This window comes from Atta colombica, unplaced genomic scaffold, assembly GCF_001594045.1.
Source record: "Atta colombica isolate Treedump-2 unplaced genomic scaffold, Acol1.0 scaffold51, whole genome shotgun sequence".
Taxonomy (NCBI): domain Eukaryota; kingdom Metazoa; phylum Arthropoda; class Insecta; order Hymenoptera; family Formicidae; genus Atta; species Atta colombica.
The window spans coordinates 821,306-832,510 of NW_017259541.1; the positions used below are offsets into that span (position 1 = coordinate 821,306).

The following is an 11,205-nucleotide window of genomic DNA, read 5'->3' on the forward strand; positions in this document are numbered from 1 at the left end:
GATACGGAAATCATTGGCATCTGGTAAATCTGTTTGGACTTGCGATTGCAAGTGGAAATTGTAAGTTGGTTAAAAGATGATAACACAAACTCGTTCCATGGTTTCCGGTACGAGCGTAGTGCGATCTTCGATTGTAAGTATGCTAATGACGTTGTAGAGTTGAGGCAGGTCGTTTACTTAATCGCGTTAATGAACCACGCTAATGTTCGCGGTGGAACCGGCTCGTTTAGCTCCCTTTTTCCATTTAACGAGAAAACTCCGGGATCCGTCAGACGGAAGACGGAAAGCGAAATTATTGTGGAAGCCGACGTTAAGTGCGAGACCCCTCTCTGGGCAAGAAAGCAAAGCCGAGCCCGGAAGTGCACACATCAAAATAACTTTTCCGCTGCTTCACGGATTTCCTTTGCCGCCGCGAAAGAAAATGTAGAAATATACGCCGCATTACCATAAAACTCTATTAAGCCCGTTCTACCGGAATCCGAGGATTTTCCCCTTTTCCCTCTTTTTCCTCACTGTGTCTCCAGATTTTTTCCTTTTCCCTATTTGTACTATGGCTATATCCAAAATGGCACTAAGAGTTCGCAGCGCGAATAAACATATTTTATATTATATTTTAGTTCTGTATCGAAAGTTAAAAAGAAATTGAAAAATATTGAATGATATATTAATTTGGAGAGAGATTCAAGAATTTTGAAATTTAAATTTAAACAATTTTTAGAATTGAAAACTAGTAGAGAATTTTTTCTTGTTCATAAAAAGCATTCTTTTAAAAATTTATAAAATCATAGAGCAACTTGGAATCTTACATATTAATAGAATACTCTAGATAGACTTACGCGAATCCTTGAAATTCAGGACCGAGGTAAGAAAGAAGATCCTTTTGAAAGTCTGGTTTAATGACGACGCCATCGACACTTGGACCAAACGCACTAAGAAATGTTGGAGGCTGAATGTCGACTTGCATCAGTTCTTCTAGACTACTTTCTCTCAAACAATCGACTATAAGCTCATTATCTTTAAGAAGATCATCAGGAATGGAACAGTTGACCGCCTTGGCTAATTTCAGAGCGTAGGATACAGGATCTTCCACCACGGCCCAGGATGAAAGAGCGCTACCTGACAGCAGTATAGCTCGCTTGAATAATCCTGCAAATAAATAAAACATCTCTCGATTATTTTCAAATATACCATACTATGTGTGTGTCTATGGAAATTATAAAATTAATTATACTTAGGTTTTTAATTATTTTTGTGTTATTTTACAAACCTATTATTCATTACTTTCTAATATATTTAAGTTTTAAGGTAAATAAAATATTTTTCATTTAAGATTTTTAATATTTACAATATTTTGATTTTTAGTACTGTAATTTTTCTGTTTAAATATTTTAATAATAGATATTTATATATCTTAAGTAGTTATTTATCTTATTTTGTAATTTATTTTAAGTTTTTTTCAACTTGCATGTTTCTTGATGATTAAATATTTGGAGCGTGATATTTTGAATCATTATGTCTGATGCTAGAAGAAGCACAGCGATTGCGACACTGAATATTATACGAGTGGATTGTTTGAGGAGGAAATTATGCTGGCGAAAATGGCGCTGCGAGTGGATGGAAGCCACGTCGTTACTCCCGGTGAGAAAAAAAAGACCAAAGTCGTTCTCGAACTTAAAGAAAAGAGATGACCAACGACCTATATAATTATCCGAGAAGAAAATCATTCTAGCGCATACTCACATAGACGTTATTTGCCTAAGGAAAAATGGGATGCTCCGTTTTGTACTTTAAGAAGGAATTTTCAATCTCCGCTCCTCCTCTTGACGCCATTAGCTCGTCAGTGGTTGCATTATAAGCATCGCGCTAAGATAAAAATTATTTTCGCCCTGTATATCAAATTACTTTCTTCGTTTTTTTCCTGTTACGTGTAATAATATCTTATATAACTTTCATTCATTTGCTTTCATTCACTTATCAAAGCGTGTTATGTAAACTTGAGATTTTCAATAATATAATTAAAAAAAAATTGTAAAGAATACTGAAATTTATTATTTTAAATGATCACAATTATCCAAAAATTTTTGCAAGAATTGAGTTTTATTGTTGAATATTCTCCAAGAGAATTTCTCCTAGCACCTAGTAAGAGATGAAAATGTATTTCTCAATTTCAAGGAAAAAAGATATCAAGATAGGTAGGATATTTTCTACTTCGAGAAGATGTTATGCTTCGATTGTCTCATTAACTTATCAAGTAAAAGCAACTTATTAAGAAAATTAACGTGATAATGTTAGAGGGAAGAAGAGAAAAGGATCAGAAAGAGAGAGAGAGAGAGAGAGAGAGAGAGAGAGAGAGAGAGAGAGAGAGAGAGAGAGAGAGAGAAAGGTTTTTTAAGAGAGCAAAAGCAGGAAATAACAGGACATCGTCGCGTCTCGAGACAGCCACCTTGGAAAAATGGAATTCTCATTTCTATCTTCTGTGATACGGGAAAGAATGAAGCATCCGTGGAGCTAGGATGGTGAGAGAAAAGTCGGCATGCCGGGATCCTTCCCGATCGGAGATCCTTTCGTGCGCAAACAAATAAAAGAAAATTATGCTTTTTCTCTTGCGACACAAACGAGTACAAGCGTTTTAAATAATAGAATTTGCAAACAATGCGAATTTTATTAAGCGAGAGAATTTTATGACATTAATGTCAGAATACCGAAAGGAATGGCGCCATAAATCTGATGCTTAATCGCAAAAGTGAAATAAATGAAACAGGCTTTTTTCATTTTTTTTATAAACCTTATTTGTGACAACATTCTACAAACTATCATCTTCACAATCATGAAACCTTCGTCAATTTAATCCTAGAATGCTGTCGCTATTGGGTGATACGGTATTATTATCGATACATACATTTTATCTACAAGGAAATCACTCTTAATTAATGTAACACAAGTTTTTTTTATACATTTCATACTTTCACAATGGCAAAATATATTACATTTATAATATATAGATTTTTATAAACACAAATAATCTAATTATCAATTTAAAAGGAAAGAAAGAACAAGTACACTAATCAAATTCAATCTTAAAATAATGAAATTTGAAGCATGTAATTCACTCGTGTGTGCATCTTCTTATACACTCAAATAAAATATATAATAACACAAACTGCTTAAAAAGTAAAGTCACTTATGCTTTCTGTCATAATACTAACCATTAGAAAATTGATATATGTACAACAGGACTTTTAAAAGCTTATCTCCACGTAATTGTTCTAGTTTTTTACAAACATAGCAAATTAGATCACTGAAGACATAACTTGGCGCTCAATGATTTCGCTCACTTGAACGTAAAATTTACATGTCGATAACATTTTATGATTAATCGCTCAAATGTCAGTTCAACGACTCTTTCTTCAATTATTCGATTGCATCATCATTTGAGTAATTTCTCGTAATTTATCGTTTGAGTTATATCATGCTTCTTTAATTAATGAAATCAAGAAAGTAGACAAGGAACGTAAAACAACCGCGACGTGTAAAAAGTGTGGAAGGAAAAACTCCCATCTCGGACACGCGTGGATGGCTTTGCCTTCCTCATAAGGGAGGGAAGTATTTTCCAATAGCGCTCACGACGAAGGTGGTGTCGGTAGGAAGAGACGATATTTCACGCACATAATATCACGAACGAAGGAACGAGATGGAGTAAAGATGAAAAGAACGAGACGAAAAGAGGTAAAGAGAGATGGGGAGGGGGGGGGGGGGGGGGGGGGGGGAGCTTCCCCTTATCCTCTCAGCCATGTCCATCCCCGGAGGGGCTTGCAGGGGCTGTTAACCATCGAACGTTAACCGTGAGCACGACCACGAAGATGGTCTGCTGCTGTTACTGGATGAAGATATAAAGGGAGACAGCCAATATCCTCGGCAATGTGTTACAGCGCCGATCGGCGCGAGTTCGTCCTCGAAAATATCGCGAACCCTGCAAAAGAGATGGGTAGGGGATGGTGGATGTCGGGAGAAAGAAATTTCAAGCTGATATTCTTGCTGGTTTAAGCTACTTCTCATTTCTAAATTCTTTTCTCCCCCTTTTTCCAGAGTGAAGTATGCGATATGAAGATGGCGATTTTCAGGCGACAGATGGCACATAAGTGACGAAGTTTTCTACGGAATATTCCGATCACCAGACCTTGAGGTTTTCAGCATTCTGCTCTTGAGATTCTAAAAAGAATCTTTACATTTTCTTGTGTGATGACATTATATAATTTTATGATAAAATAATTTGCAGAATATTAAAATCGTAGGATGTGCTTTTAAGTTTACATTTTCAAGCTGAAATATTTAAAAATTTAAGCTTTATAACAGATCTGAAAATAATTTTGTTGGATCATCAAAATAATTATGTAGAAAAACTCAAGCATAATATAATGAGCAATGCTCTAAAAAGTTTTCACATTCTAGCAACTAACTCGAATGTCTCTCTCTTTCCTACATAATTATTTTGATAACCCAACAAAATTATCTTCAAATCTGTATTTAGCTTCACAGATATTTGGCTTTTTTCGTCCTTATTTGAATTTTGAAGATATAAAATATATCTATAGTTAAAAATTTTTTAATAAAAGATCTTGTATTATGTGATTATTTATGGATAAAATTGAGAACCTCTGTTTGCTAGAATTTGTCTTTTTTACTGTGAGGAAGTAGATCTTACAAAGACGAACTCGACATATAAGCTCGTTTTGTCTTTCGATCGTTGAAGATCTTGTTAGCGAATTCAGTTGCAATAGATCGATATAAATTCTTGCAAGCTCGTAAGTCAATCGAAGAAAATTCGTTTTTGAGGCGAAAAGAACAAAGTCTACCTTCTTATTTGCGAATACGTAATTGGTGTAACGAGTAATTAACTAACGCAAAATAATGCACTGTAACGAAGCTCATGTAAAACTTGCTACTCTTCAATTATGTGTAATGCGAAAGCGCTTTTAATCATTTATGAGACGCGCGAGCGCGGCGTGTTCTCTGAATAATTACGAGCGCAACACGGTGGTGAACGGTTCAGAAATTTCGACTGACTTCATTCTCGAGGAAATTTATTCATTACGCCTGCCTGAATTTTACAATTTACAACCATAAGTCGCTTTTAACGAAATACTGTTTTTTCCAACTTTATTGCGTTAGTTTATAAGCTCGCGTGGATAGCGTTTTTCGCTCAGTTGATATATCATTCAAACTATGTCGAAACTCATGTTAACTCAACAAGCTTTAATCACTTACCCCGAATAACGGTGGGGCTAATGGCGAGAAAATGCACGCATGCGGCTCCGGTGCCCTGGCCCATAAGGGTGACATTTTCGGGATCACCCCCGAAACGTGCGATGTGCTCCTTAACCCAATGCAGGGCAGCGATTTGGTCCATGAGGCCATAATTTGCAACCCTTGCCTTAGTCTGTGGCGCCACGTTGGCGTTCAGGAAGCCGAGCACGCCCAACCGGTAGTTCATGGTGACGATCACTTGGTCGGTGTAACTGGCTAGGACGCTACCATCGTAGGGGTTTCCGCTGCCCCAGTCGTAGCTCTCACCGTGAATGTACAGCAACACCGGATGCTTCCTGCCGCCCTCCGCCATGCCTGCGACACAAAGGGATCGCGTCGCGACGCGACGCGACGCGTCGTTTTAGTTCCTCTTTTGCCAGCGGCAAACAGAGGTGACAAAGACGACGGTGCACGGTGTTGTTGGCGCCATCGTCTTCTTTGTCACGGACATGTCGAGAACACGAAGCGTCTACCTGCCGAAGCGGCTCGTATCCGGACATGACCCGGTATTGTCCCATGTTCCGGACAGAACCGTGCTGAGTGTTGCAATATTATCAAATTTCTTTCAAGTGTATGTAGTCAAAACAATTAAAAAATTAAATTTTATTCTACTTGCATAAAAGATATTTTTTAATAGAATAATTTTATTGATTTACAGTACCGTTCAAAAATTTCAGTAAATGGCAAAGTTTTTTTGATAAATAGAGAAAAAATAAAAAAAAAATTGTTTTTGTATTTTACACTATTTGTTAAGTCAAATTAATATTTTTTTGTACATTTTCAAAAAGTTAAATACAATATTTGAACTCTCAGAATTTGCATCACATTAAACTTACAATGTTAGAGTGTTTATTTCTTAATTAACACACAGTCATTCATTTTTATAGACTGTGATTGTTTCTCTCACTCTTCCTTATACAATCGATGGTTGTAGAATAGACAGTTAGAGAATGTGTTACCTGATCATAATTTTTAATCTTTGCTAAATATTTTTCGACTAGTATTGGTTTGAAATTGCTCTAGTTTTTCTTTATTTCTTGACATAAAAACTAAATTATATATATTACATCAACATTTCTTTAGTTAAAAAATAAAAAAGCTCAATAGCGCCAATAGCTAATGCATTTGGCAAGCAATTAGTTAGTCTCTTTTTGTTTCGCAGAAACAGCATTTATTGAAACTTTTGAACGATATAATTTAAATAAAATTTAAATAAAAATACATAAATATTTTTTTAATTAAATTTTTTCTTTTTAATTAAATTGGAAATAAATTCAATGAATTTACAATCATTTGCGATTACGATATTTAATATATAACTAATTCTGTAGCTTCGAACATACTTGTAGTACATGGAATATTATTAGTATGTCTCATTTCGTTCCAAGACATAAAGTCTTGAAAATTGGTAGGAATGAGACATGAAATTATCGAGCCGTAAAATTACAGAGAACCACTCTCGTGCTATCTTGTAAAGCTTTACGACAGCGGTTTCACTAATGCGTCCTTTTTAAAAGAAAGAAAAGAAATAATATCTTTCTCTATACGCTCTATACGAGAGGATATATTTGCCATCTAAGTAAGTCTAATAATCTTAACCTTCCAGAAAAGTGTACAGGATAAACATTAATGCTGTTTCTAGATTCTATATCTGTAGTATGAGTGTTTCTCTGGTCACAGGTTTCTTGACAAACAGGGGAAATTGATATTTTTTTTAATTTTTAAGAAAGAACGAGAGACATCCAAGTTTTTCTCGAATATGCCCTTGGTTTATATAACAGCTTTTAGTTTTATTCCGTACTTTTTTTCACGAAATGACATTCTTTGGAAAGTTTCGCAACTATTTCTTCCCTTTGCTCCTCTTTCTTCCACCAGACTTTCTATATGACTAGACACATGGTCAACATGGCTCTTTGTTTCGATAAGAGCCACTTCCGTTTTACTTTCGCGACCATAACGACGAGAGTGGCACGGTGAAGTGATGTATATTTCGCGATAAGGAACGTCCCCGGAGAGTCCTCCGATGAAAGAAATCTACAATTCCAATGTTCTTACTGTATGCATTTCTCGGTGGTTTTCACACACACACACACACACACACACACACACACGCACACACACACACACACACACACACACACACACACACACACACAAGATTCAGAAAATGTAAGAAAGAAGTTTACCTTAGTTGAGAATTTTACTTTTTGAGAAGACAGATTTCGGGGCACAATATTCGAAAGATACGTATGTTCCAATTTATTTGTCGTCAATTCAGTTAATTGTATGTGTTCAGAACTGCGTTTTTTATCCGGGAAACAGAGATGCATTTCTATTATACTATACATTTAAAAAAAACATTATAACGAGACTATTCATTTCTTGTAGCTTTTAGACGTTGAATACTGCTTTCCAAATTGTTCAAAAAGAAGTCATTTTATTAGTCCAATTAATGAATATCCTTTGCATAATTGACTCACAAATTTTTGATAAAAGAGGTGCTTTAATACACATTATCTGTTCTTCCATTGAAAATGTATGCTTTCCAAATTGTTCAAAAAGAAGTCATTTTATTAGTCCAATTAATGAATATCCTTTGCGTAATTGATTCACAAATTTTTGATAAAAGAGATGCTTTAATACCACATTATTTGTTCTTCCATTGAAAATGTATCAGACATGGGATTTTCTCCCTTTTAATTCTTCATTTTTCCCCTTTTTTTACAATAGCAGAAACAAGTTTCGAATTTTCATTTTTTTTTGTAGTTAAATCTTGATGCTTATCGGGTATTTCGTATCTTGATATAGGAATATCAGTTGGGATTCTTTGATCTGTCAAGAAAAATTTTCCTTAATCCACCTCCGATTCTTCTCCTCAACCCCCCTCCGAAATTATCTCAGAATCTTAATCAGGTAAGTCTTCCGTCTCAAAGTACTTCACAAGTTAGCGGCGTATTTGCCGAGACTCTTTATTCGGATTAATGCAGATCCATTTTAAATCCGTTTTCCTTCGCTGCGTACACAGAAGACGTCTCCCGCGATACTATAACGAGAACAAACTGCATAAAGGACGTTCTAAAAATTCATACAAATATACTGGAAAAATTGTGTCAACTTTTCCAAAGTTCATGAAAATATGTTTTTTAAATAATTGATGTTTTCAATTTGTAACAAGTGTTCAAATATGAAATAAATACACAGATTGTAAAATTGTAAAACTCATATTGTGAAAGTAATACACGTAAACATAAAATTAAATGAAAATAGAGAAACAATGCGGATTTACTATTCAATATCACAATATGAACATCGTGGGACATTTTTTTTCACATGGTTTATATGTCATGATCGTTCGGGCTCGTGGAAAAAATTTATATAACATATATATAAATTGTAAAACATATACACGCGCATTGTAAATAAAGATAAAAGCTTAGAGAGATAAATAAGCTCCAAATACAAAAATTTATTTCTCAGATATAATATATCACAGTTAATAATATTAATGTTAACATAATTGGAGAATATTTCGAAAAAAATCGAATCTTTTGAGCTGTTGCAGATGACGGTGAATTAATAGTAGGCGGGGCAGACATTAATCGAAGCGAACTGGAGATAAATTCGACGATTGGACGAACGAGCCGTTGCACTCGAATGTTTCGAAATGGCTGCGACGCGAAAATGTTTAACGTTAACGCCAAAACTCGATATTACAGTGGGCTTTCTGCATTTGCTGGGATACTACTCGATAAATCCCGTTCGGAAAATAGATTAGCGCAATAGGTCATCAGCGAGACTTCTCACGACATGCGCGCATTGATATCAATTTATTTATTCTCTCTGCTCCCCCTCCTCATCCTCGATCAAAAACGGATGTCAAACATGCCTGAAATAGTTACAACTTTGTCTCTGCAGGCTTTGCATCGATGTGCATCGATATAGTGCTCGTTAATTAACGTTGCCAGATGAGTTAATATTAACGAGCATCGATCGTAATCGTAATTCGCTACGTTCTGACGTTGACTTTCAATGGTCTTTCATTGTTTCGAAGCGTGACACGTTATCAGAAATATTGTTTTACGCAAAATATATTTTGACGCTAAAATAATTAAATAATTAATATAATCTACCTAAATCGGACATTCAATCTGATGTAATAATGGACATGCGCAACGATTTATAGAAACGCATTGTGCATGCCCTTTTCTCTACAAAATAGTAGTAATCCGAGTTTAAAAGTCAAAGGGTGAATTTGTTAGCGTAACAATACGTTGCCGCGGGGTCGACCATTTTTGCAATGATGTTATTCGTCCATCATCGGAAATCCGATTACTCAGTTCCGCTTTGGCCTGCGCTTTCGGAGTATCATTTTTAGCTCGTTATTGTGACAATCCGGCATGTAAAGCTCAGTTTATACCGTCCACTTTAGATTATCAGCTGCATCATCCATAAATTAATCGAGCGATGAAAAGAATTGTAAAAACAAAGCCGTACTTAAATATGCACGTAAATGTATGCATTCCAATCTGTTTCATTTAATAATATATTTATCCTTCACATAAGTTTTATGTAATTTCCATTTTACCTTATATTAATTATTTTAAATGTCATTATTTATCAATGCTTTAAATTCATCAAATAAAATTTTTTTCTCCAGATTTCAGACATTTCTTCAAGTTTGAGAAATTGCAATTATAATATCTAACAGATGAAAATAAATGGGGTCATTATCTAAAGTGAATAGTGTAAATTCAGTAGAACGTAGATCAATTATTGCTGGCGATATTACGAGAGATTGCGTAGCTGTAACGTAGTGAAACTTGCAGGCGGCTTCGGTAACTTTATCGCTCGCGACTCATTATGCACAAACAGAATCAAAAGTACGTAATTACATCGCGAACTTTGCAGTGCAAACTGCGACGGGCATAATCCACACATAATATGCGCAGTACGTGAAAGCAAATTAATTACTTCGTTCGTTGCAATATCGCCAGCAAGTTTGTAAACGCATGGACAAAGCTTGGCTATGTCCATGCCAGATTTTATTTAGTTGTAATAATTGATTTTGTATCGCTTTTATAACGTTCTCATTATTTTTCAAAATGATTTGACCCATATTTTAAAGCTAAAATTAATAAAGTATTTTAAATAAATTACCGCGCGCTTGTTAACCTTTAACCACATATAAGGATTTATTTTAATCTGTATGACATTTCAAGACTTAACTGTATTTTATATTTATTATCATATTTAATTTGCATCGAGTTATATTTAATATTTACATTTATTAAATTAAAACAATGTGATTTTATAAATAATATGAAAGATTAAGAAACGAATAAATACATTTCTAGCTCAACAAACAGTAAAGATTAAACATTTAGTTTTAATTTTATTTAAAATAAAAATTTACTTTGAATAAGTTGTTGCTACTCAAATAATTATTGGATAAATTGCTTATTTATTAACAAACACTTGTAAGTTTTTGAATAATGTAATCATTTTTAATAAAAAATAAATTTTTTAAATGTAAAACAATACAACTCAATAAATAAATTTTAATAAAATTTTCATTTGATTATTTCTTTTTTAATTGTAATATAAAAATCATTTTTATAATCCTTAAAAAGTAATAATTCACGGTAACAATAACAAAACAAATTATTAAAACATAAATCTCAAAATACAAGAGTATATTTTCATAAATATAGATAAATTTTATTTTGTTTATTATGTAAATATCAAACAATAAATAATTTAATTTCTACTGGAGTAATTATTATTATTATTTCTGTAAAATCTTAATCTGCACGCTGGTGTAAATTAAGCAAACGACAGGTCAACAAAACACAATGTAAATTATGCATCTCTAACGTTATAATGTTATCCTTTCATCAATGA

At 34.0% G+C, this 11,205-nt stretch overlaps 1 protein-coding gene across 1 annotated transcript in view; it reads right to left on the reverse strand.

Annotated features, from left to right (window-relative positions):
• The window catches only part of LOC108691728 (neuroligin-3-like), a 196,989-nt gene that overhangs the window by 89,877 nt on the left and 95,907 nt on the right, over positions 1-11,205 (reverse strand). The window contains exons 2-3 of the mRNA XM_018199598.1: positions 5,266-5,619; positions 837-1,146 (exon numbers count right to left, since the gene is read on the reverse strand). Of these exons, the coding sequence (XP_018055087.1) occupies positions 837-1,146; positions 5,266-5,619 (664 nt within the window). The remainder of the gene's footprint in view (positions 1-836; positions 1,147-5,265; positions 5,620-11,205) is intronic.